This window comes from Notolabrus celidotus, chromosome 14, assembly GCF_009762535.1.
Source record: "Notolabrus celidotus isolate fNotCel1 chromosome 14, fNotCel1.pri, whole genome shotgun sequence".
NCBI classification, from domain to species: domain Eukaryota; kingdom Metazoa; phylum Chordata; class Actinopteri; order Labriformes; family Labridae; genus Notolabrus; species Notolabrus celidotus.
Window position 1 is genome coordinate 8,771,919 of NC_048285.1, and position 25,799 is coordinate 8,797,717.

The 25,799-nt window shown below is 40.9% G+C and overlaps 3 protein-coding genes and 1 long non-coding RNA gene across 4 annotated transcripts; 2 read left to right on the forward strand and 2 right to left on the reverse strand.

The window, feature by feature from the left end:
• Positions 1–1,054: 1,054 nt before the first annotated feature.
• On the forward strand, positions 1,055–10,160 carry lbhl (LBH regulator of WNT signaling pathway, like). The gene is made up of 6 exons (XM_034701566.1): positions 1,055–1,058; positions 2,725–2,893; positions 7,640–7,712; positions 8,058–8,352; positions 8,949–9,055; positions 9,471–10,160. The coding sequence occupies exons 1-5, from the start codon at positions 1,055–1,057 to the stop codon at positions 9,017–9,019; spliced, it is 612 nt and encodes a 203-aa protein (XP_034557457.1). The 3' UTR covers positions 9,020–9,055; positions 9,471–10,160.
• Positions 10,161–11,649: 1,489 nt separating this feature from the next.
• LOC117825495 lies at positions 11,650–13,948 on the reverse strand. The gene is made up of 2 exons (XR_004633856.1): positions 13,370–13,948; positions 11,650–11,950 (listed from the first exon to the last, which is right to left on the reverse strand). It is a non-coding gene; the product is annotated as an uncharacterized LOC117825495 (long non-coding RNA).
• LOC117825488 (C5a anaphylatoxin chemotactic receptor 1) lies at positions 12,014–14,990 on the forward strand. The gene is made up of 2 exons (XM_034701361.1): positions 12,014–12,727; positions 13,013–14,990. The coding sequence occupies exon 2, from the start codon at positions 13,025–13,027 to the stop codon at positions 14,066–14,068; it is 1,044 nt and encodes a 347-aa protein (XP_034557252.1). The 5' UTR covers positions 12,014–12,727; positions 13,013–13,024; the 3' UTR covers positions 14,069–14,990.
• A 7-nt stretch (positions 14,991–14,997) lies between these two features.
• Positions 14,998–25,739, reverse strand: LOC117825486 (dapper homolog 3). The gene is made up of 4 exons (XM_034701351.1): positions 25,327–25,739; positions 18,688–18,820; positions 18,267–18,377; positions 14,998–17,813 (listed from the first exon to the last, which is right to left on the reverse strand). Exons 1-4 carry the CDS (start codon positions 25,555–25,557, stop codon positions 16,324–16,326), a joined length of 1,965 nt encoding a protein of 654 aa, XP_034557242.1. The 5' UTR covers positions 25,558–25,739; the 3' UTR covers positions 14,998–16,323.
• Between the last annotated feature and the right edge of the window lie 60 nt (positions 25,740–25,799).

The following is a 25,799-nucleotide window of genomic DNA, read 5'->3' on the forward strand; positions in this document are numbered from 1 at the left end:
GAGTCTTTATTATTACGGCCCAGGCCTCTGGAATATCTCACCAGAGATCCCGAGGGCAGCAGTATTGATACATGCATACATATTCTGTATGCACTCTGTGGTGGTTTAATGTGCATGCAAGCAACAAAACAAAAGGCCTTGCTGAGAGTGCAGACTTTGTTTGTTTGAATGTTGATGTTGGCTTGACGTGTATTTCCTGTTCTTTTTGTGATGTATGTCTGTGGAGCACAGGAGGGGCTGTGGAGAAGAATTTCCCCAAGGGGACAATAAAGTCTAAGGTCTAAATAGCTTTTGCAGTTCCCATATGCAGCTGCCAGACCTTTTGAGTTTCAGTAAAAGAAATAGGTATGTTGCACACTCTAAGGACTCTCAGTGCGACTTTTATATTTTTAATGCTGGGTTCAAAACTACAAATACACAAACAGAGGAGCACATTGTAAAGAACACGCTTCTGCACAGCATCATATTACAGCACTTATATAATACATACTGTTGTCATACACTTTCCTTTTAAACTAGTGATTAATCACAATATAAATCATGACAAGTCTTGTTTGAATCATACTCAAATATTATTGTGACTCATTCTACATAACTGCATTTATTTGCACAGCTCCTTAGTATAGCACTGACCTACAATGCAGTGGAGGCATTGTTTACCTCCAGCAGACTGACTCACTAAACCGTGTAATCCATCTTGTGGCGAAAGTGGAGCATTACATTTAATTGGCTTGAACAGTTTTCAACAAAAACATGTAGAACAGGGGTGCCTTTTTATGAACTCATCAACACATATCCATGTCATGTAGATGTACAGTTTTACAAAGAACTGACAAGTGATACAACGCATTGTTTCCAAGCACGAGACCTCATAGTATCATGATTAAGTCATTGTTTTGTTACAATGTTACAATGTTACAATGTTACAATGTTACAATGTTACAATGTTACAATGTTACAATGACATTTAGCAGACACTTTTATCCAAAGCGGCGTACATACGAGAACAAGAACAACACAAGCAAATATCTAGACAAGAGGAAACAAGATCAGTATGGGTAACAAGGTGCTTCAAGTCAATTTGGGTGCAGGTAGTGCCAAGCAGTGTAAAGGCAATGCACAAAAGTAAGTAAGGATTTTTATTTTTTTTTTCTAAATAAGGAACATCTACAATGAGGCAACCACACAATTTAAGACCTTCAATTATCATCATCAACAATTAACATCACCACAATAATGACCAAAGTACCAAGTGCTGGGTCACTCAAGAGCTGAACACAGATTCCCAGAGTAGAGCAGGACAGTGCGAGTCAACTGTAGCTGGAAGACATGATCTGCCACTGGGGACAACAGTGGAGAACAGTCTAGCTAAGTGCATAGTGCTTCCTAAAGAGCTGAGTCTTTAGCTGTCTTTTGAAAGTAGAGAGGGGTTCTGCAGATCGAATGGAGTTGGCCAATTCATTCCAAGCCACAATTAATTTAAAATGAATTGTTGAAATGTTTATAGCTGCACACATATTGATTCAAACCTCTTTGATTGGGGGTTCAGTGTACATGGGGGAAAACACAGTGCACAGGCTACTACAAGCAAATGAATGCCAACCTCTCAATTAAAGATTTGCTCTTCCTCACCTGCCCACTAGTTGCTCCACTGGGTTTTCTGCTCTGCTCATATAGAAGACAATCTACTGTTACTGCAGCTTCTGCAAACCATCTTATGAACAACTATTAATCTAATAATATCAAACTGAACTTATCCCCTTGAAACAGAATAAAAACCTAAATATAGCTATACTGTAAAAATGTTTTATTTTGTCTTACTGTAAAATATTTCATGTTGTCTTGCTGATTTTTTTCTGTAAAGTAATTTGAAATGGAAATAATGTGTTTCAATACTGTTTATTTTTTTGGCTGCCATCATTGCTAAAGTAGTCTCGGATATTTCATCACCCATACATCTGCAGAAACAGGATGCCTTTAATGCTGCCACTTCACATCCTTGTCCCATATCTAGCCTACTTACTTAACCTACAGAGGGGATTACACAGTGCTGTTCACAGCGCTCTGTCTGTTTAGCAATAGTTGGAGCCTGTTATATATATATATCTATCCCCTTCCCACCCCTGAGCCCTTGATCCCTGGGCTAATTCCATGAATCGCCCAAATCTAAATCCACTGATGGAGCAATGGCTCACACAGTTGGGAACAGGGAGAGAGAGGCATGATGGGAACAAACAGTAAGGGGAAATTTTTTAAAAAGGAATACATTATTAACAAGCAAAATGTTGCCTGTTTATTCTGTGAGCAGTGCAGCTTCGAGCAGCAGTGAGGCCATGAGCCATCTGTGTGCCCTTTATATGTTTCTTTTTGGATGCACCAGCAACCGAGTCTGCCAACTCATCAGAGGGGACTGTCAAGCCTGGCTGACGTCACCTATCCAGCTTCTGTAATCGAAAGAGACGCTAATCCTGCTCCTAAAGCCTGGCAGTGGGGTGGGGCGGGACCAAAAGGGAAGGATATTGACAGAGACATGAGGAGGGAAGTATGTTGCAGGAGACAGGGGATTGCATGCAAGTTGTGGGTTAGCAGACAGATTCATTACTGACCTGGACAAAAAAGAAAGGTGCTGTCCTGACTTACAAAGGACACCAGGGCACATATCCACCTCCTGAGCCTCTACTAAACTCCTGGGATACCTGAGATTTTGGGAACCCCTACTTCCAGGCTTCGCCCTGGAGGCCAAAAGCCTGGCTGAGGGCTCTGCGGAGGGGGAATGCTCACCTCCTCCTGCACCCCCTCTTGTGTCACCTGTGCTCACTGTGGAGGGGCCAGGGTTTACCACTGTGGAGCTGTGCCAAGATGGAGAAGACATCTGCCTGACAGCATGTGAGGGGTAAGAGGCTGCTGAAGTTTCTGTGTCCATGTGTGTTTGTTATGTCAGGCATAAATATGATCCACTCTAGCAACAACTAGGACTCTCTCGAGGCCTTGTCCCCTTTCCTGCCCTCAACATGGCTGCTCTAAACCGACACCTACAGTTCAGTCTTCACGTAGATGATAAAAATGCAAAACTTCTCACATGGAATAAAATGAATAAATGTTTCATAAGCCTTGAAGGACTTTGTCCACACAGGCTAAACCTCCCCATATGGGCCATTACATAATTGCTCTGAAAAATGGGATTACTTTTATGATTATACATACTGGATATTTCTATTTATACTCTTATTTGATATCAAAAGAACTATACCTGTTCTAGTTTATATAGGATTTGCTATCTCTAGAGCAAACAAGATACTGATTGGTAACTGAAGTGTCACACAAGTGATTTCCACAGTTAGATCTTTATTGGAGCAATTCATGGCAAGAGGACTTCATTCATGGAACGGAATAGAAAAGGGCTGATTTTGCTTAAGCCTTATATGTGTTCAGGTGTGTAATTAATTTAAGTCTGTTTGAGGGGGAGCTTTGTTCAAGAGTTAAAATCGTCGAGGATGATTGAGATGACACAGGTCATCAACTGAAAGACTTTCTTGCTGTGTAGTTGTTAAATACTTGTGCTTTTGAGGTTTTTGGCGAAGGACTTCTTAAATTCAAGGCAACAGATCATATCTTTATACAGTCCAGCATTGGAAAACAAATCATTATACACAGGAGTCATACATCCTTCTGACCCCTTCTGTTCATGCCATCCACACCTCAAAGACTAGTAACAGATTTCTCCTCTTGATCGTGATTGATTAAGAGTGAACTCTTTGGCCCAGAGCACTACAAACTAATTCAACGATCATGTGTGCGGTTGCAGAAATACAAAGTCTTTATTCCAATTTTCATTGATAAATTAGCTATTCACAGTAATTTCTAATTCTTTACTCCTGATGCATTTTTTAACGTTGAGTGCATTTTTTAAATATTTTTATACTGTTCTGTACTTTTGCTGAAACATGCAGGTGTTTAGAGAGAGTGTATATGAAAAGGATTACATAGGAGTTAAGCTTCTACATCATAATAGCTGCTGAAAGTTTCCATCCCAGGTGGCACACAAACAGCTTAGCATGACAGTTGTCAGCAGCATATTATCAGAAATTGAATTGTAGGGCTGTGCACATTCACAAGTGGGTCAAAAATGATAGCATTCTCTCAAAGCTGATCCTACTTAGACGAGAACAGGGCGTCCTCATTTTGGCGGGCTGTGCAAACTGGCTTAGTGTTTCTTCATTTGTCATATTATACAATGATAATAATAATACACAAATAATAAAACTATAATAATAAAATTAGCATTATGATTATTATTATTATTTTGTTACAATTACTATTATTTTTAATTAATTAATTAATTAATATTATTTTTAATTTATGTTCTTGAGCATGCTGGTGGCAACATCAAGTCTGTCTCTTTAAAGGAGTAGGACAGCAAAATTCAGTTGAGTAAGGGGTGGAGAGGAATGTAACAAAGAGAAACCTGCTGGTGTATTTATTTTATCGATTGTAAAAACTATAGATTAAGGCTATCACAAATGCATAACTCATGATGTGAATAACGTCCCAAATAAATGCATGTTTTTTCTTTTCAAAAACAGCATACTATTCTGTCGCTTTTGACACACGATAGTTGCACCATTGCAGCAACTTCCTGGGTACTGCTGGAGCTGTGATGGAAATGCCCCTGCACTTTTGAATAACACACTTCACTTGAAAATGATCCCAGACAGCTCAGCTAACAAGCCAAAAGTAATACACTTTGTATCAAACAGAATTAAAATGTCACAGAAAAACCTTGATTGAGCTACCACCTAAGGAGCTAAACATATAGCTGCAGCTAATCAGATGGCAATTGCATCACACAAACTAGTAGAGTGCTATTTTTGAGTGTGCAAATCTCTGTGAGATGTGAAGCCAAAAGTCTGCCTCCATGTATGCCGACAGCGTTGGTGCTGTCAAGGCATGAGCAGGAGTGACCTGGCTGGTAAAGCCACAGGACTGACGTCACACTGTCCAAACACCAAGAAGAACAAACTTAACTTAAGGATAAATTGTTGCAGATCCCTCAGGTTTGTAAAGTCAACAGCAGAGCAGATTCTTGTGTTGATTTGAAGCATGGCAATGGTAAGTTCAATGACTGTTGTCATACCGTTCATTATGTTAAATCATTAAATCCCCATTTAATCTCTACTCTGCTGATCTGGCACAGAGTGCTAAGAGCCGCAGCAATTATCAACAGAACCATCAATCAATCATCTTTTTTAAATCACATAAAAAATGAACACTTAACTTCTCAGGAAAATGAACACTTGAGCATGATAAGACCAAACTAAAATGACAGAGAAAATGTTTGAAAAAAACAAAACAATTTAAAGTGTATTCTTATTCTATAATTTATCCCATGTTCCATCTCTTAACACTAGGGAGGTAGGGTTTGTGACATATTCGGCAGCCAGTCATTAGAGTGGGCTCTAAATCTTTTGGCTTCACAGTCAGTGAGCACTTTAGGCATCCATTTTAATCTAGTATAGTTTAATAGTCTATGAGTCAGACATAAATTATCATGTCTTTTATTGCTACTTTAGTCCCTTCACTGTCCTTGAGAGTCTGATCCCTGACCTTACTTATAACTTAAAGTTGACTTAGTACACTAGCTTATTTAACCTCATTCACTATTTATTTCTCATTATTTTTGACATTTACATGCACATGGGCTCTGGAATGGCATACACAACTGTGCATTGACATTTAAATTCAAAGGAGGAAGAACCTAAAAGGAAAAGGTTAAAGCATAGGGTACTAAAGACTAAGTTTACAGCTAGGATAGCAGCTGTATTGTACTGCACTTCAGCACAGCAGTGGTTTAAGGTAGGCTTATGTCAGATACTAACATACTAACATGCTGCAGTTTAGAAAGTGTAAAGTTCATACTGTTCAGCATCTTAAGCTAATGTGTTAGGATGCTAACTGTGCAAATAAGCGCTAATACAAAGTAGCCTACAGCTAAGTATGAAGGGATTTGAGGGTATTTGTTGATAAACAAGAGTAGGTGGTGTCTAGGTCAGCCACATGGCTAGCTAATGTATTATATGGATGGCATTCTCTTTTAGTTAGATACAATCAAGGCATATAATTATATTCTATACATTAACATATCCAAACTGTCATATGACTGAGATCTTGAGCAGTGAACCAGCAAGGCCAAACAACTATCTTTGGGAGTAGAGCTTTAGCTGTTAGGGTTTTTTTGAATAGCACTAGGCCCAGGTGTTGCTAGTTCTGCTGTTGAGAGGAATTCTCATTCTCTTGTAAACATCTAAACACACTGTAGGTTGATCTTTTACCCAGTGGTCATCGGTCCCCTCTGCAAAAATGTTAAAGTATAATGGATCTGCTGAAAAAGTTTATATTTGAATCTGTTTAACATCTTCCTGTTTTCAACCAAATATATTTCAGCACATTTCCAGTAAGAATCCGGCCCATTCAAAATAGTTTAATTTCCTGTCTTACTTTTATATATTATGTAACTGATGATATGCAATAACCATATTACTTAACCCTGGGTCTAAAATAAAAAAAAGAGGGTAGATTTGATCTGTCCTCAGCTGACGTTTCATTAAAGGGTAAGCAAGATATAGCAAACAGATTGTGTCATTACACCAGGCCTCAGAATGACAACAAACCCCGATTTATAGTTACCAAGTGAGGACAGACTTTAAGGCGTAGTGACTAAAAGAGAGAGGGAGCAGGAGAGAAGGATAAAAAGAGGATTCGGACAGATCCTCAGTCCTTCTTAATCCCCTGTCGGCTTTTCTGGAGACCATAAACAGATTGACGTTGGTTGTGGCCACAGGCTCATGCATTTAACTAGAGCAAGTCACTACTTTACAGATACTGTGGTCCCAAGATCCTATCTGATAAGTGTCACTTGATCAAAGTGTTTTTCACACCACAGAGAAACAACACTGCTTAAATTAAAACGGTTGACAACGCTTTAGTGAACAGAAAAATAACGTGGCTTTGTCTGTCAGGGGCCTGTTCAGAAAACAAATTACGAGTGACAAACAGCATCATACATTTTGTTATCAAACCTGATTTGAGTTATGCCATAATCTGTCAAGTTTCCAGAGTAAAGGAGGCTCACCTGCTTGCATACAGTACAGTTTAGGTAATTCAATTTTAGTAAAATAATTCAATTGTAGCAATGATGATGTCATGCTTTAGAAAACTGAATGAAGTTTAATCCAGGGCTGATGATTGTCAGAAGTGTAATCGTAGAACTCTGGGTGAAGACAAGTTAGATAGACTTAGAGTGTGAGTGACATGTAAGCAGTCAGTAATCTGAATTCCCTTTGATACTTTTTCTTCTAGTTAGCCGTCATCCACTGCAGATTTCTGGTATTGTTGTACTGTCTATAAATAGGCTTTTACAGATTTTAGGGATGGCCTTGAAGTCTTTAGAAAAGTAAGTTAAACTTCTGCTTTACTGAGACTCTAATGTGATGTGAGAGTTCTACAAAACTCGCTGTGCTAGCATTTTTTGGGGGTCTTACAGTGGAAGGATTTCTACAAATAATAAAGGGAACTCAGTTCTCAGAATGGCATTGATACAGTGTTTGTTTCTAGTCTAACTGTGGCTTGTTTCCCTATGTAGAGAGATGGAGATGAGTGGCCAGGATCCAAACTGTGAAGACATGCAAAGAAAGGACCAAAGGTTGCCATTCCAGGTTTGTGCCATCATCATACTCTGACTAGATTTGTTAAAATATTAGGATAAGTTTGGTGTGAGGTGTTACAACCTGATCTGGTTACCATACCAAGACAATAAAACTGTTTCAGAATAAATGTCATTTTCATGCAGGGATTGTATTCTAAAAATAGGTTTGACATAAAATATTAGATCAAGAAACAAGGGTTACAAAGCTGAGATTCTAGACGGCATAAAACCAGGATACTGAAGTTGGGTAGGTGTGTATGTGTGTATGTTCCAAAACTGTCTTTCTGCTGTTAACTGAACATCCTCAGTTTCACTTTTCTTTTTCAATTCTCAGCTATCCCCAATGTCCCTTCAGATCTTCCCAGACCCTGTTGAGGTTGTTCTGGGCCCAGAGACCACCTTGAACAGCCTGGGCCACAACAACGAGAAAGAGCGATTACCTTCCATTGTTGTGGAACCCACAGAGGTGAGCGAGGTGGAAAGCGGAGAACTGCGCTGGCCTCCAGAAAACATGGACATGGAGGAAGATGAGGAAGATCTGTTCTTGGAGCAGTGCATCCCCCCAGCAAACATCGCAGACTGGGGAGAAGAGGAGGAGGAAGAGGAAACAACAGTTATATTGAACCCACAGCAGGGCCTGACGCTCATTGGTGAGTTGGGTTAGATGACTTAGTACTTGGGATACTTAAGTTTGTTAACCCTTAAAGTCGCCTACCTTTTGAAGAAACCATGAATATAGAAATACAAAAATACTACTGTGATATATGTGTAGGCAGCAGCAGCAGCAGTCATTTTTGGCTTTCACTTACAATCAAAATACAATTTAAGCAACATCTTGGGTGGATCATGCAGGCTGCCTTTTCATGTCAACTCACTTCTCTCATTTTTTTTTTTCTGAGAAAATATCTGAGTCAGTGTGTGCAAGTGGAAGTGAACTAGTTTCCAGAGTTGATGCAGCTGATTAACAACATGAGCATGACCGCCACTTACCAAATAAACCATTCCATAATATAACTGTAAACTCAGCCTGTCCTGGAAAATTGTGCATACGCCATGCGATGACACTATTTATTATTATAGTACTCCTATGTATACTGTAAGAGATTTGCTGTGTAGTGGCTAAAAGCACCTAAACTAAACAGCCTCAAACATCATCAGAAATATTCCCCTGGTGTCACTGTGACAGTGTTTGATGCTTAATGTCCAAAAGACGTAAAACAATGACACTACACCTTTCTTTCTACAGACCTTCAGACAGATGCTTTTAGAGATGACACTCCCACGCTTCCACCTAGCAGTGCCCCGGCCCTCAACTGACCTAACCTCTGAGAAGTCTGCACCTCTGATTGCACTGTGAGGACAGATCCTGACATTGAGTAAAAAATAATGGCAAGCCAGTTTCAGAAAGACAGATGACCAAAATTGTGTATCCAAATCCAATTTTGATGAAAAGGGAGAATACCTCATATCCAAATATGTTTGAGACATCAAACATGGACAAGCAGCTTCACACATACTGTGACATTTATGCACACGCCCATACACAAGTACACACACGGGAGAGGGATATACAGCCTTGTCTTCACTCAAGGGAATCTGAACAAGGATGCAAATATACAACCACACATCCTCTGACACACAGAAGTCAGTTTACTGATGACTGTGACAGAATTAAGCAACATGGTGTCTTTTTTAAAAAACTTTCATGAGAAATGTTGCTGACGTTGTATCTTTGTGTTTCGTTTCCCTTTTTATTTCCCAATATAAGGGCTCAGTGATGTCATGGAACTACGTGAGAACCTCCTGTCATGGCAACAAAAATTTGTAGTTTGTGCTCTGTTCATATTCTACATTTCATCTCCCGATGATGCGGGTAATAGACTGTCATTTATTCAATTTATCTTTCAAAGATGATCATTTCGACCCCCTGTTGGCTCTTGAGGACATTTACCTGGTTATACCCTCTGTGTGTATCAAAGCAATATCAAAAAGAAGAGTTGGATTCTTCTCTGTGGATCTATGGTTTTGCTGTTCTCAATCAGTACAGCACTGTCAAACATGAAATGATTTAAGTCTAGTGATTATATTTCTTTATGAGGCAGTGATGCAGCAATTAGTCATTCCACTATGTTGTATGTATGCGAATGATGTTGACTAATGTTGTGATCAGCATTTTCTTAAAAGTTACACAAGTCCCCGATCAGATACTGTTTTCTCATCTTTGTTGGACAGGAATTGGACATTCAATTTGTTGACATGCATGCTGAACAAAACAAAAAAGGGAAGGCAGCTCTAGTTGCTGTTCATCAGAACATGTAGATGTCACCATTGAGAATTGTAGTTTGTAGCTTTATATGTGTGTAGGATGAATTGTGAATAACTCGTATATAAGGGAAAGCTGTGGTGTTACTGTACATCAATTTTATGAACTTCAAAATAAAGTATTGTGTCCCACTGATTCAGTAGATTAGTTTTGGGTGCTGAGAGTTCATTGACCTGTCTTTTTACATTGAAGAACTACATCCCTACAAAGAAAAACACATGAGTGGTATAAAATGCTATAAAATGTGACTTTTGCATAATGAATTATTTTTTAAGGTGTCATCTGCAAAGTTTCAGTGAGAGTTGAATGAGGACAAAAGTAAGCATTTATATTCATGCAGAAGAAGTCCCGATCAGGCACTCTAACGTAATCTGCAGTGGGGAATGTTCACTTAAATGATACCATATTAGCATGCCAATGTTTTAAGTTGATCGTTAATTGAAATGTTTAGTTTGATGTAAGTTTGTGCAGCAAGAACAAGGATTCAAAGCTATTTATTTGCACTAACAACTGTGGAATCAAAGGGACTTTGATTTAAAAAAAGTATACATTTCATTTTTAAATCAATAAAATTATCTTTAAATAAATATTTAGTGTCATTATGTTTATCACTTCAATCAGTAGACAGGTAATATGTAAAGTAGACAGGGTGAGACAAATGGAAAAGTTGATGGTGGGCCATTTATCAGGGTATTATGCCTACTTTTCATGAAGTGAGGTATACAGTTATAGAGGGCTAACTTTAAAACTCCACAATTGGTCTCTTATAGAAATACTGATACTCCATTAATGTGGGGCAAGCCATTTTATTTTGATGCAATCTGTTCTATTTGACAACCAATGGAAACAGACGAATGGCCCCAAAAAATGACACTCACATAAAGCAGGAACATGGTTAATCAATCCAAGAAACGGAACAAACAATCCAAGAGGGAACAAGCAAAAGGCATAATCAAAAACAATTCATATACAATATGTTTCAACTACAATATTTTGACTCAGACTGATGAGATAACACCTCAAAATGTGTTCCTGACAATCACAGCTATATCTGACCGCAGCTTAGATACAGTTTCCATTCTGCAAAGAGATACAATTTCTGTTTAACATGCACACTGAAAAATGGATTGGCCAATCTTACCTTATCTTAGTGGCTTGATGTTTTCTGTATTTGGAATTGTTCCATATCTAACTTACTGTTATTTATGAACTTGTTTATTTATTTGCAGTCCCTTACTACATCTCTAAGGGTGTGTGACATCCTTTTTTTTTTATGAAAAATAAAAGTGACAGAATTTGGGATTAAAACGAGACAAAAGGATGAATTATTGTGGGTTAAATACAGATACCAGGTGTTTCAGGTGCGGAAGTGGTAAACTCTGCGATGACAATATGCTCTTTAAAACATAAATTATCTGTGTAGTTTAAGGCTGATTTAGACAGAGACAGTGACATGATTACAATAACTTTTGGTTTAGGTCATATAACTTTAAAAAAAACAAAAAAAACAAAAAAACACCAAATACACCACCAAATACCTGACCACTGTCAATGGCTGTATTGCCATTATGAGTGCACAATCACACTGAATAAGAGAGACCCAAATGCAAGACTCAAGACAGAATCAAAGTTCAAAGCCTGTTTAATGTGGGTCCAATACACAGGAAGACAAACAATACAGGCAGAGGTATCCAGATCGGCAGGCAAAAACTTGGTCCAAAAAACAAAAACACTAATCAAAATACTCACTAAGGAAAACATGAGGAATACTGGAACTCTGACATGAAGAACAAGACGAACTGGCACAGAAGGGAAGGTAAGCTGAGCTTAAATACATGAGGGAGTGAGGATAACAAGACACAGGTGAGGCACATTAGGGGTAATCAGCGGGACAGGAAACACTGGGGAACAGCAAGTTGATAGACCTGAAATGAGAGACAAGGGTAAACAACACAATAAAACAGGACACACAAGACAGGAAATGGCAGAGTACAGTCATTTAGATCACGAGTCATTTAAATGGGATTATTGTTAAATGTTTAACATTAAGAGAACTTGAACTAATTATTGAGAGCATAACTTCACAAGAAAAATGTAAGAGAATCATAGGAAACAATTAACAGAGAAGCAGGCTCATTTTAATATCCTTCCATTTACAAAGAGATTTAATTTTGCAACCAGTACAGTCAACCTTGAACATATATGCAGCTGAAATGGACTCAGAATTTGCTTTTTGCTTCTTTGTCTGCAATTAGTGCTCACAGGTAGAGTTTGCACAGGTTGCTGGGTGACTAGACAGATAGGTGGACCATCCAGTAATTTCATTTACAACTCATACAACAAAGAGTGCATCTAAAATGTAATTTCTGAGACATACAAAGTATTTCCTGGCAGTATGCTTATGTTTTGGGGTCGTAATAATACATAATTAAGGATAAAGAAGAATAAAGAAAATAAGGATTACAAAACAGATCATGCCCGAGAAAGATGCCAGCATTTAAAAGTGATAGGGGAAATTATATGATCACAGTTCTTAGTAACATCATCTGAAGAACATATTTTTAGACAACTTCAGGATATTGTGCAAGCATGCATGTAAGCAGTTCTGTGTGCAAGAAGTAAGGGTATAAAACACCCTTGAAAGCAGAACATTACCATAACTTCCTGCTAGCTGAGTGAGTGCAGCTTCGACCACTGAAACTGTAAGTAGAAAAATACGCCCAAAAAATCAAGTTTTAAATGCTGCTCTTTTGTAAATAGATTCTTCATGTTGTCACTATTTTTTTTAACTAAAGATGTTTTAGTAACATTTGCTGATGTATGTGATAGTGTAAAGATAATTTAGGAACTAAACTTTGGGAGTAGGTAACTGTTGACATTTTATTAGTTGTATGAAATCAATAAATCTGTCACATTTGTTTCATAATGAATTTTTAAGCTTAAAAACAGAAATTATGCTATATTTTTGACAATATTCTCATCCTCAGGTTTAACCAGCCATGGCTGAATTTCAGGACTATGACCCCTTTGCTGTTTCTAACAGCACTGACAATTACATATATGAAATTGATGGAATTTTGACCCCTGCGATTCAACCTATCCAGATAGCTGCACTGGTTTTCTACGGACTTGTGGTTTTGCTGGGTGTCCCTGGAAATGCTTTGGTGGTTTGGGTGACAGGATTCTGCATGCCCCGCTCTGTCACTTCCCTCTGGTTCCTCAACCTAGCTCTGGCTGATCTCCTGTGCTGCCTCTCCATTCCACTTCTCATGGTCCCTATAGCCCATGATGACCACTGGCACTTTGGCCCGCTGGCCTGCACTCTGGTCAAAAGCCTGTTTTACCTGGTGATGTTCTGCAGCATCCTGCAGCTGGTTCTGATCAGTGTGGATCGGTGGCTGCTGGTTAGCAGACCAGTCTGGTGTCAGAACAAGAGGCGACCGAAGCCAGCTGCCTTCATGTGTGTCGCTATCTGGTGCTTGGCCTTTTTGGGTAGCATCCCCGGGTTTGTTTATACCAGGGAGATCAAAGCTGGGGAAGAAAAACGAGAGTGTAGGACAGAGATCCCTACACACAGTGCCTGGTTGGTCACCTCCTTCCGCTTTGTGGTGGGATTCTTCCTCCCTTTCCTGGTAATCATAGTCTGTCACTGGGTGGTTTACTGCAAAGCAGAGAGTGGGCTCTCAAGGGGTCGGACCCGCTCCAAGCGCACACTGAGGGTCATCATTGCAGTGGTGCTGAGCTTCTTTCTGTGCTTGCTTCCTCTACACATTGTGGACTTCATCGATTTGATTACCCCTCGAAATTCCACAAACAGTCCCACAGTTTACCTGGCACAGGTTCTAACACTGTGTCTGGCCTATTTCAACAGCTGCCTCAACCCACTACTCTATGTGTGTCTGGGCAGGGGCTTCAAGGACAGCATGAACCGCTCCCTGCGCAGCATCCTGCACTTCATCAGCGAGGATCCGAGCATTAGAGTGAGCATTACTAACAACGACACAAAGAGCACAAGCAATGAGAAAGAGACGACTAAAATCTGAAGATATATCACCTCTGATATACTGTATATTATGCTTTTATTGTGTAAATGGAAACCACTCTCTGTTAAGAGTTATCATTGCTTTACTTACAGCACTGCACAGCTGTATGTATTTCACCATGAAGTCAGAGTTAAGATGTGACTTGTCAAGAACATTTTTCCTGACAGACTTTACATTTCCAAACTGTAAATAAAAAAAACATTGATGTTTTGGTGCATATTTCTTTTCACAGGCATTTGAGTGATTTCTAAAAAGAAAGGATCGAGGGAACTGGGTCAGATATGCAAATCAGGAACTAGTACATTTGTCATGTTTGCTGTGAGCATTCTTGTCTGGTGCAACATCTTCTGATGCTTCTGATGGTTCTGTGTATTTATGTGATTCCAAGTAAATCAGAAATGGGCTAATTCCTGTTTTTACTCTTTGTGTGTTTCAACTAAACCTAAGAGATCAGTTAATTATATATGCATTATTTATATAAAGAACAAAAACAAATTAGCCCTTCTATCACGTGTACTTGATTTCCTCATGTAAAAGTAACATCATGATAGTGATAGCAGGAAACAGTCACATCCTCTTGTGTTACAGTTCTACGCATCATCCACAAGAGGGAGCTACATTCTACTTTACTGTTCAGTTACTCTTGTGCTTACAGATGGTGAAATCTCAGAGCTACAGATCTTTGAAACAGTACATCTGATCAGAGTAAAAATTAAACAACCATTACAGATTTTTGTGATGCAGAATTGTGAAATAAAGGGATCAGAAGAAATACACAACTTAGCATGTGCACCATGAATGTAAATTTAATCATGTTATCACCTGCCTGAACTTATACATAGTAACTTGTGTTTTAGACAGATTTTTGTGCCAGCCAGTCAACATTATACGACTAAACTATGAATAAAAAATTCAAGACTAATATAATTGAGAGCAAAGTTGTCTTTATTTACAAACTACATTCATTCCAAACAAGGCCACATCGTGGTATATACAAAATCATACATATTTACAAAGGTGTCAAAGTCAGTGTCCTTGTGTTCTAATCAATCTGTGCATTTAGACTATGCATGCATGTAAATAAGTCCACTTACTGCAGATTCTACCTTTCCCATCCCTGACTCACAGACATGTCTTTGTGCTCACTGGACCCAAGAGCAGCCAGCAGCAATAAAGAGAGGTGGCAGTTTGCTTCAGCTTGAATCCAGTTTATAAAGAGATCGAGAGAAATTCAGTGATCGATACATATATCAGAGTGTGTCTTGCTTGGGGATTCATAGTCAGGGTATGAATGTTCAGACGGTGGGAAAATTAAAACATGAATTACTGCTACATTTTTGTTCACTCTTGCACATCTGGGAGATTTTCTGTACTATGCTGGCTTGGGTGCAGGAAAAATCTTTGCCCTAAGCTTTGAGTATTATGGCATGCTTAATTGTTAAGTAACACCTTATTTTATGGGTTTGTATTCCTAATATCAAAAAGTAAATTCAAATGGAATGACATTTCCTGCAAGAAAATGATAATTTTGATGGCATTCTTTGAAAGGAATACTAAGTGGTCAAATAGTACACTCCATTCATTCCAATAAATTGGAACCTTCGATAAGGCTTTGAAATCAAACTGGGATATTATAAATGGTTGCGTATTGTACATATTGTACATATATATTGTACAAATCACACAGTTCTTTCCAGGAAATGTTCTCCTAAAACTTTGACATTTTTGACAAAACAAACTGACCCAATTTACCAACAATTCTGAGAAAAGGCAGTGATATAACAACTTGTATTCCATGCCAGAAGCTTGGCTGTTTTTCAAGACTTAGAAACCTAAATGTAAATCTGTGATAAATTAGCTTTAAGGCCAAGAGACATAAAGAAAAACTGGATGCAAATTTGGTCAATTAGCTTCACTGTGGTCCATGTCATCATGGTGTAACTCAGCAATTACACTTATAATCAGTTAGCGCAGAATAATGCCCATTAGTCTGGTGTCTGGTGGTTGTCAGCTCCAAGATAAATTCAACCAGACACTGCACACAGATGATCCCCAGCAGATCTTTAATTGTGCCCATTAAAGTTAATGTCTCTCACTAAGAGCACACTGTTAAGAGGTAGATAGGGTGTAAAGAGCGGATTTGTAAGGTAGGATGTGATCAGTGAGTAGAAAAGTAGTAGCAACAATTTTGCTCTGACAATGGCTTTACAACACATCAGTAAAAGTTATGAGTGTCATCAGGTTTGACTATTTCCTCACACTGTAGTCATCACTTTAAGGGACCCTGAGCGGAATCTGAGGATCTTCTTTTTAAGAGCGTGGGAGGCTTTGATCTTGACAAAGGCTTTTGGTTGGGCGGGGGCGTTGGCAGTGGCCTGTGGTGAAGGTGAGGATGAGGAGGAGGTAGAAGCAAGGCGGGGTGGCAGCTGCTGGGGCCACACCAGCCCCCCACTCTCATCTGAGTCACTGGACAGTGAGCTTGAGGCTGGGGAATACACCTCACTCATGCTGGACTCGGACTCTGCAGGGGCAGCACCGCCGTAGCCTTCCTCTCCCTGACAAATAGGTGCTCTCTCCTGAAAGTCTGGGTGCCAGCGCTGGCTGTGCTGTTGGTGGGGATGGTAGTTCTGGGTTTGGGAGTGGGGGCAAGAATGACCATGACGGGCTTTTCGAGGAGGCCGCCTCTGTGGCTGGGTCTCCCCTTCATCCTGGCTGAGCTCTAGGTTGGAGCACCAGCGTCGACTAACATTGTGGCCATTGCTTCCTGCCTGTTGTCCTGTGACTTGACTTTGGTTCTGAGCACAATCTACTTTGACTTGGTGTCTCTCGGTGGTGCTGTACCTCCGCTCAGGCAGCACTCGCTGGCCCAGGAGGCTGTTTTCAGACTGGGATCGACTGGTTTTACTGCTGGATTTTTTAACTCTCTGTCGCTCGTTGTTGCTCTTTTTAGAGGATCTGGACTTGGAGTTGGAGTGGTCAAGAGAGGTGATGGCTCGGTTGGGCTTTAGCTGCTCTGAGTTTTGGTGTCTGGGAGAGCACACAGGGGCGTGGCATGGGTGTCCAGGGATGTACTGAGCACTAACTAAATTGTGCTTTTGATGAATAGGATGTTGTTGCTGTAGATAATGCTGAGGGGACAGAGGTTCACGACAAAGGTCAGGCACACCAACACCACAGTTGGGGTCCAGAGAGGGCAGAGGTGAGGGTAGCCTCTCAGCCAGAGAGTGTGGCCTTGGCTGGGGGTAGGGCAGAGCCAGATAACAGTCTTCCTCCAAAGATGGGGCCTCTACTCCACAAGCCTCCCCCTCCAGCAGGTCACAACCCCAGCCCTGGCTCCTTGGGTTTGCTGAAAGGTCAACATGGATGTGTGGGTCAGGGAGGCGTTGCTCTGTGGTTCTCCTGTGTAGGGAGCTGTGTCCAGAAGCACTGCAGTAAAGGGGGTCAGGGCTCACAGTGGTGCGAGGCTGACATGGCCTTGGTGGGAGGGTATGACGCTGAAGAAGACTCAGGATGTAACCCTCTACCCTCAAGGCCTGCTGATAGTCTTCCTCTGTTACCTGATCCTCTGCAGGCTGCTGCTGCTGCCAGGTCTGATTGGCACCACTGTTGTCCCACTGCCATGAGTCCACTGCTGAGCTTTCTTCAGCAATGCCCTCCAGAGGAGGATGCGGGGCAGAAAAGGAGCGGGGTAGGGTGGTACGTATGACTGGCACATCCAGATCTTCATTCAGCATGAGGGGATCTCCTAAAAACAGTTAACAGCACTGTTGATGTGGCATGTTTTTTAACTCTACCAACAATATAACAAACCTATTTATAACTTGTGTTCATAGATCTTTTTTCATAAGCCTCAGTACTTTTTGATGTTAGTTAATTTAAAATACTTTAAAGCATGTGGTACTGAAAAGTATTGATGTGCTGAATAATTTGAGAACCTTAGTCTGCTGAAATCAAAACTTCGGCTTGAGAAGTTTTTAAATTCTTACAAAGTTATTTGTAAGAAAAATGGTTGCATCAAACACATCACCAATTAATAATATTCTCTTATTTAAGTAATACCTGCACCACTTGCATAATACTATGTAAATGGCACCTATTTCCCTTTTCAGGACAAAATCCTGTCAGAAGTGTGTGATTTTTTTATGTGCATGTTGCTTTTTCTAAGAATGCATGTTTGCAAGTGTATTCTTCTTCTTACCCACAGACTTTGGCCTGTCGTTGGAGTAAGCCCAGAGGGAGAGCGTCTCTGTGGGTTCAGTGGAACAGGATCTTCCTTTTGGCGACTGACCTCCACTCGACTCATAGAAACCTTGGAAGCACAATTAGAGAGAGACAGAAGATGACTGTCTCATTTCTTATAGTCCACTGATCCTCCCAGTTCTCAAAAAATATGCTACTTGATGTGGACAGTGTCTCATCGCATTTCACAAATAGGCCACACAACAAAATATTGCAAGCAACTGGGGCATGAGAGAGCACAAATACATAATAATAGTCATTTCAAGCATATTTTAAATACAAAGACAGTTGGAAAACATCCACTCACTTGGTGCAAAACTTTCTTGCAATTGAGTGATTAACTAGAAAAGTAATGAAAGAAAAGGGTTCAGTGAGAGTACCAGAACTGGGCCGACTGTCGCCCGTGTCTCCTTGAGCTCCGTCATAGCCGCCATCATCAGTGTCGATCCTCAGCTCTCCCACCTGCTGTTCCAGTGCCTGCATCAGGCCCCATGGGGAATTCTGAAGGGCACTCTGAAACACAAACACGCACACACACATTCAGTCACCGTGTAGTGGCTGTCTGCGTTTAATTGCACTGTTGGAAGGGTTTTAAGTAGATGGTAAGAGGCAGCAATCAGTGGCTTCAACAACAGAGCAGAAAGTTCAAGAGTCCTCATAAATCAAACTACCGGTTTGCAGAAATGTTAATGACAGAAGAACTGCTGTAAATCCTCCACTGCTTGTTTTTCAAGTTAAAGCTCTTGTTTGACCAACACCTGTTGAGATAAACCCTATATTTCTTTCTTTTTTTTTTTAGATTTTATCTATTTTACATGCCAAAAAACTAGAAAAGAATCCTCATGGTATGAGCGGTTTTGTCATAAGCTATGGATATAATCTTATTTGCAGATGTAAATTAAAGATCTGCTAGCATGGGACTTGTTTTTTTTATCTAAAGTATTCTGTTTTTTCATTGATAGTAAGATAAGTATTGTTTGCTTGCATGTAAGTGCTCATTGGCTGCATGCAGGGAAATAGTCCATATGGAGAGCGAAAGAGGTGGTTGTATATCAAACCCTGGACCCAATGCCAGTGGTTTAATATTGCATCAGTTTGTACATACTGCATGATAAGATGCTATCTAACAACACTGACTCCATTCTTGCTACTCAAGTTTCTGGTCAGACTGTACACAAGGAAACACAAGGAAAAGGAAGTCTTGGCTGAAAGTCCTTTATCACTAACCACAGGCTACACAGGCAGCCCCAAAAACTCGGCCATTGTTCCCAGAGGCTACATTGATGTCGGATGATGGCCAATCACTATAGATTAATACATTTAGTTCTAACTACAACAAGAAGAAATAACTTGAGTTTCAAAGATTGATATTCATCTTCAGTAAATGATGGATTTTAGTTCATTGTAGTGGGAAGTATATTTTCAACCCTTTGTCTCAGCAACCAGAGGATAAAACTGACTCAGATGACTGACATCTAAACTTATTAAACTCAAAACTCAGAAGAAGAAGAAGCTCCTCCAGTTACTAAAATACAAATGAGGCATGGCGGGTCAGAGCCGTGCATCACTGGAGTGCATCATTGTACAGCTTCCATATCTGTCACTGTGCTCTCTTGTGTAAGACGTCAGTTGGAACATGAATAATTCAAGGATCTGTGAAGGGTAGGGGGCCGGGTTCTCCTGTGGCTGGAGGATACACACACACACACACACACACACACACACACACACACACACACACACACACACACACACACACACACACACACACACACACACACACACACACACACACACACACACACACAAACACACTATTCAGCAATAAATCCTTTAAAATGAGGACCCTCGGCTAACAATACACATTTAAAAATAAACAAAACTTCTCCTAAAAGAAGAGATACAAACTTTAAACTTTTGAGGCTTTGCACTTTTACTCTGAGGGTCTTCAAACTCAATTTGGGTTTCATCATGACACACACACACACACACACACACACACGCACACACACACACACACACACACACACACACACACACTGGTAAGACATTGGAATTGGACATGCTACTCCAGCCAGCAGGATAAGTTTTTCCAGTCTTCTATTGACATTGACTGACACATGTTTTGTCACCTGCAGACAATTAAACACAGCATGTACACTGTAGACCCACATGCACTATCAAACACGTATTTGCATGCAGAAAGTAACTTCATTTTGTCAGGGGTGTGCTTCTGTTGGCACTCAAGGCTCATTTAGAGACTTCATTACCAGAAGATTGAGCATGTCATCAAAAGAGGGGGGCTTTTATATTACAAGCCTGCAATGATGAAGTACCTGTCAGACAAGTGCCTGAGTCCTCTGCTCATCCTGAGCCTTGTTTTTGTACATTTATGTTCACAAATAAAGCACTGCCTTAAAGGAACACAGACAGAACCTTTCCAGAGACGCTGTTCCCTTCTGCATGCATCTGGTACCTAAAGTTGTGCCAGATATCCTTCCCTCATTACAGCCTCACCGACCTGCTAGCATGGCTGAGCACTCTTGTTCTTTAAAAGGTCACACAGTCAATTTTCCAGGACAAGGAACATGTCAAGCTCAAGCCTGAAAGAGCAGCATATGTTTGTGTGTCACAGTGCATGCTTTTTCTCCTAAAACCTGGAGTGTGTCAAGAGAAAAATTCCTGGAAAACAGGAAACTAAGTCTGGTCTACCTCTTGGTTTGTCTTTTAGTAAGTGCACCAGTGATGTGTTATGCTCCTTTGTCCTGCAGACTTGAGGCGGCCATGATGTGTATGCTGTTGAGGGGCAATTGACCCAAGCTAACCTACGGCTTCCCACACAACCTCTTCACCCCAAACACTGTCATTTCTTTTGTCTTGACAAGAGAGCTAGTCTTAGGATAAACAAAGCATTAGCATCAGTTCATCAATATAGTTTTGTGAGGCAGAGTAGGGAGCTTTGTTTTAGCTCCTTGTGTAGGGTGAAGAAATAGCTTGGAGGAGGGGAGACTTGAGTGATCAATTAATCAATGATACAGATGCACACAATTGATTGCCTGCAGTCTCTCTATGCATGCACATAGGCACACTGTGTTAGCTAAAGTGTTGGCCATTAAATTATAATGCTGCAGGAAACAAACAAACCTTTGTGGTCCCACAAACAAACAAACAAACACAATGCAACATTTAGCAGCAGAGCTATGCTTCACATTGTAACAGGGACCATTTTGCAGAATGGTCTTTGATTGCACTCTATTATTAATGGTCCCACACTGATTCACTGACACTGTATCATTACTGTTTTACTGCATCCTCTGCCCCAAGCTTGTGGGGGATGGTGGAGACCGAGGGGACATGGTAGAGCCAGGCTCACCTAGCCATTAAGCTGTTACACACAGGGTGAACGACTCACCAGGAACACCTGCCCTAGCAATGAAAAAGACTTAGCAGCAGGTGAAGCCAGGGCAGCAATTTGACTGATTTCACATGTATGATCATCCTCTGTGACTCTGGAAAAATGTTTGGTCAGAAAATACATCAAACCAAGACACAAATGAGCTTTGGTGCCTGAAGGGAGTCATTATGAGCATTCTGCACTCAAAGACAAGCTCTTAATTTGGACTTTAGCTTTTAAAATCTGATGTTGCTCTGTGTAGCAAACCTTAAATCCTTCACTTGTTTTTTAAAAGAACAACACCACAAAAAAAAAATCTATGGAACAGGGAACACAAGGCATCCAGCCGCACTGCTGGACCCTGTATAATTAAAGCGATGTTGTGACTGGCTCCACACAGAGAGGGCTGTGGGAGGCCAGACACACACACATACACACCCACACACACTTGACTGATCCCTTCTTTCTCCATTTATACACACACATTTTAAATGATCTCTTATAAAGGGGTAAATTAAATTTTAATGACCATTTCCAATTTGACAGAAGTCAAATTTACGCACACACGCACACACACACACACACACACACACACACACACACACACACACACACACACACACACACACACACACACACACACACAAACACACACACACACACACACACACACAGGTGCACACAGTGTTTACATAAGGATAATGAATAGCAGTCATTAGCATGCTCAGGCTGTGTGCTACGTGCACAGAAGCTTGCAGGCAGGGCACCATGGTGGGTTGGCTGTGAATGGAGCCTCTTAAGAGGGACGTGCACCAGGCTGTGCTCATGTGATCGACTGTTGTGGAATAGACCCAGAAAGCATCTAAGGGTGCATTTGAGAACCTATTTTTTTCAAATGTGTATTTGGAAAACCTGGCACTTCTGTGGGTGTTCCTGTTTTTGTATATTTCAAAATCTTATTATTTTCTTAATGACTGCATGTCTCAATAATGTGTGCTTTGTGTGCCAGAGGAAACCATTTAGTGATCCACTCCAGTGATCGGTGACCGCAGAGGACACTGACTGCTCCACAGTCACACTAATGATGTGCTGCTGTCTTCATTCAAGGGCCCACACAACCTGATCGATGACGAGACAGCAATTCAGTAAAGGCAGAAAACAAAGCAATACCTACTGGCGACCCATGAGCAAAATTCTGCATGAGGATGGTATCCATTGTTTTCATACACTGACCTTTTGCCTATCAACACACACATGTACATAGACAAATACAACCTGAAGTAATTTTGCAACCAGCAAATCCTCCAGAAAGCAGCATGTATTTAGACCACTTCATGATATGTCCTTGCAAATTAAATGCTTAATGTTATCCCTGTTCTTTTTTAAATATGGCTGCAAAAAAATGGTTATTTCCCTTTGCAGCCTGACTTCACTGAACGCTCTGTAGGTTTGCCTTTCCAGATTGATTCATCATCATTTTATCAAAACTAATTCCATCTTTTTAAAATCAGTTTTAGGATTCAGATCTTGTACAATGTCTCAGCTCTTTGTCTCTCTGCTGATCTTTTTTTTTTTTTTAGGTTTTCTGTTGTACCAGCTGTGCCAGACCAACAGCACTTCTGGGATTAATCAAGCTGATGAAATTATTGATCTGCCTCCAAAAAGTCAATATATTTAAAGGATGAAAATAAGACTTAATTTCACGTTTATATTCAAACTCAAACACTTTCCCTCATAGGTGGATGTCACACACTCATACACAATTCATACATGCACTTCCGCTCTATCCAAACACACAGTTGGTAGCTGAGAGAGGTCAGAGCTGCATGCTTTCCCAGCTGCTGTCTGGCGTCCCACAGCTGTCAACACCTTCTAAAGCACACACATACACACTGTAGGCTATCTGGAAGAAAAAAGGGCCTCTGAGCCTGTCTAGGGCCACATTTATTTTCAAGAAAGCTGCGCGCACACACGCACAACTGCAGTCCCATGGGTCAAATGTTTCTGTGTCACACCCGTGAACCACACATTTTGGCGACTCTAACCTACATGGAGAGAGATGAGATAGGGGATTTGGCTCGGGCGCAGATGGCGACCAGATATCACGAAGACTCAATTTATTTGAGGCTTCAATTAGAGCCCTGCTGGACAAAAACCATTCTCCGAGGAATTTCTTCGTGTAATTACTCACACGCTTGGGTAAGCATAACAGTTAATAAACATCGATCCATAGACGCGTTGCGCACAGAATGAAAACGGGGAAAATATGCAGCCCTGAGGGGAAACGCGTGTCAGTCCTTCACTAGCTTTGAAAATGGCTGTTTCCTGTCAGTGTGTGAATGAGGAGACACTGAAACACGATGACAGGCTCCTCCACATCAAGGGATAGGAATTTACTGAACTGCTTTGTGCGCACATTGGAAATACTTGACCCCATGGACTCCGTTTATGCATCTTTGAAATTTGATTTTAATGTGCACCTTAATCAGAACAAAATAAAACACATCCACCAGCTCAGAGGAAAACTTCATGAAGCAAAATTAAAGCAATGCCCAAATTATGCCATACCACACTGACATAAGTGTACAAGGCCACCTCAGTGGGGCCTCGGTCGGTCGGCATTAGTATTCCGCTCCATATGCGCCTATTGTTAGGCCCCCGGCTGAGGAGAGGGTGGGAGGGAGGAGAAAGGGAGGTGTGAAGAGGAGGCGGCTGATTTAATTTCTTTTTCACCCTCTATAATAATGGCTTCCTATTGTAGCAATGTTTAGACAGCCTGCAAGCTGCACAAGAAAACAGCAGCCAAACTGAAACACAACTTAAAATGTACATTTTAACTAAAGCAGCAGAAAAAAGAAGACATGATATAAAGAGTAGATTAAATAAAATGTACAGCAGAGGAGGTGCTCAGTGATGCGTAAAACTTTATGCAAGATATGCTGTTGTTTTCTCGCCGTCATTTAATCCCGTATTTGTCTTTATTAACCCAGTTTCTAATTATCATGTTAATCCTGGCATCAATGCCTAAGAGGAACATATGTGTCACAACTTAGCATGAACTCGACCCAAGAGAAGAAATCATATAAATTATACTGAGGGTAACTATAACATAAAATGTTGACTGTAATACCAAAAAAAGCTGAGAGGATAACTCACTATTTTATGAACTGAAAGAAACACAAATAAGAGCTTGTTAGGTAGTAAAACATACAAAAGTCCATGATGAGGGAACAATGGGCCATTAAATACTCGGTCTGAGCCACAAACGGCGGGTGCTCCACCCCCTAATTTCGTTACCCAAATGCATAAATCTCAGCCCAAAGCCCAGAAACGCATTACATCCTTTCAAACAGAGAGCCTATTAATCAAGTTGAGTAACTTTTTTCGCAGATAGGGGTCATCTCCACACAAAAGGCTCAGCCTGGAGCTAGAGTCCATCCAGCGGTCAAAGGGATCACATAGAGGATCTGCTGTAAAGACCATTAGATATCCAAAACTATGTACGACTATGGCATATAGGGCAAAAGGGGGTTTCAAACACAAGGGGTGTGGTAGTATGGTGTGAGTCAACATGGAGGAGCTGTTAGAATCCAAACATGCAGTGAAAGACACTCAAAGTTCTTACCAGCTGACGCCTAAGTGTCAAGTTTTCCTGCCCCCAGCTGCTGAAACACGCCAGCTCTCCACTGGAGCTGTCCTGGGGCAGAGGGTCTCCAAGAGCCAGCGCCCCCAGCACCAGGCACTCCTGCCTCTGCTTGCGGAGCTCCAGCTCACACAGTCCGGCCAGACTCGCCTCCAGGCGCTCCTTGGTCCGACTGCGCTCCACCGTCACCGGGAACGAGAACGCACGGTGCATGTCCCTGAAATCCAATGCTTCTGTGCAGAATAAGAGTAATTATTCCTCTTGTTAACTTCTTCGTTTTCTCCAATTGGCCCAGATTTAAGAGGGCAGTCGCAGGCTATAAAGGGCCATGCTGCACCCCATTCCTTGAGATAGTATGGTTGCCTTGGAGCAGCATGCTTTCCCAGGTCGTCTGTGCGCTATACATTTTCCATTTCGCAGCTGTCAAACGCAAGCACGGAGCCCCGCCCTCTGCG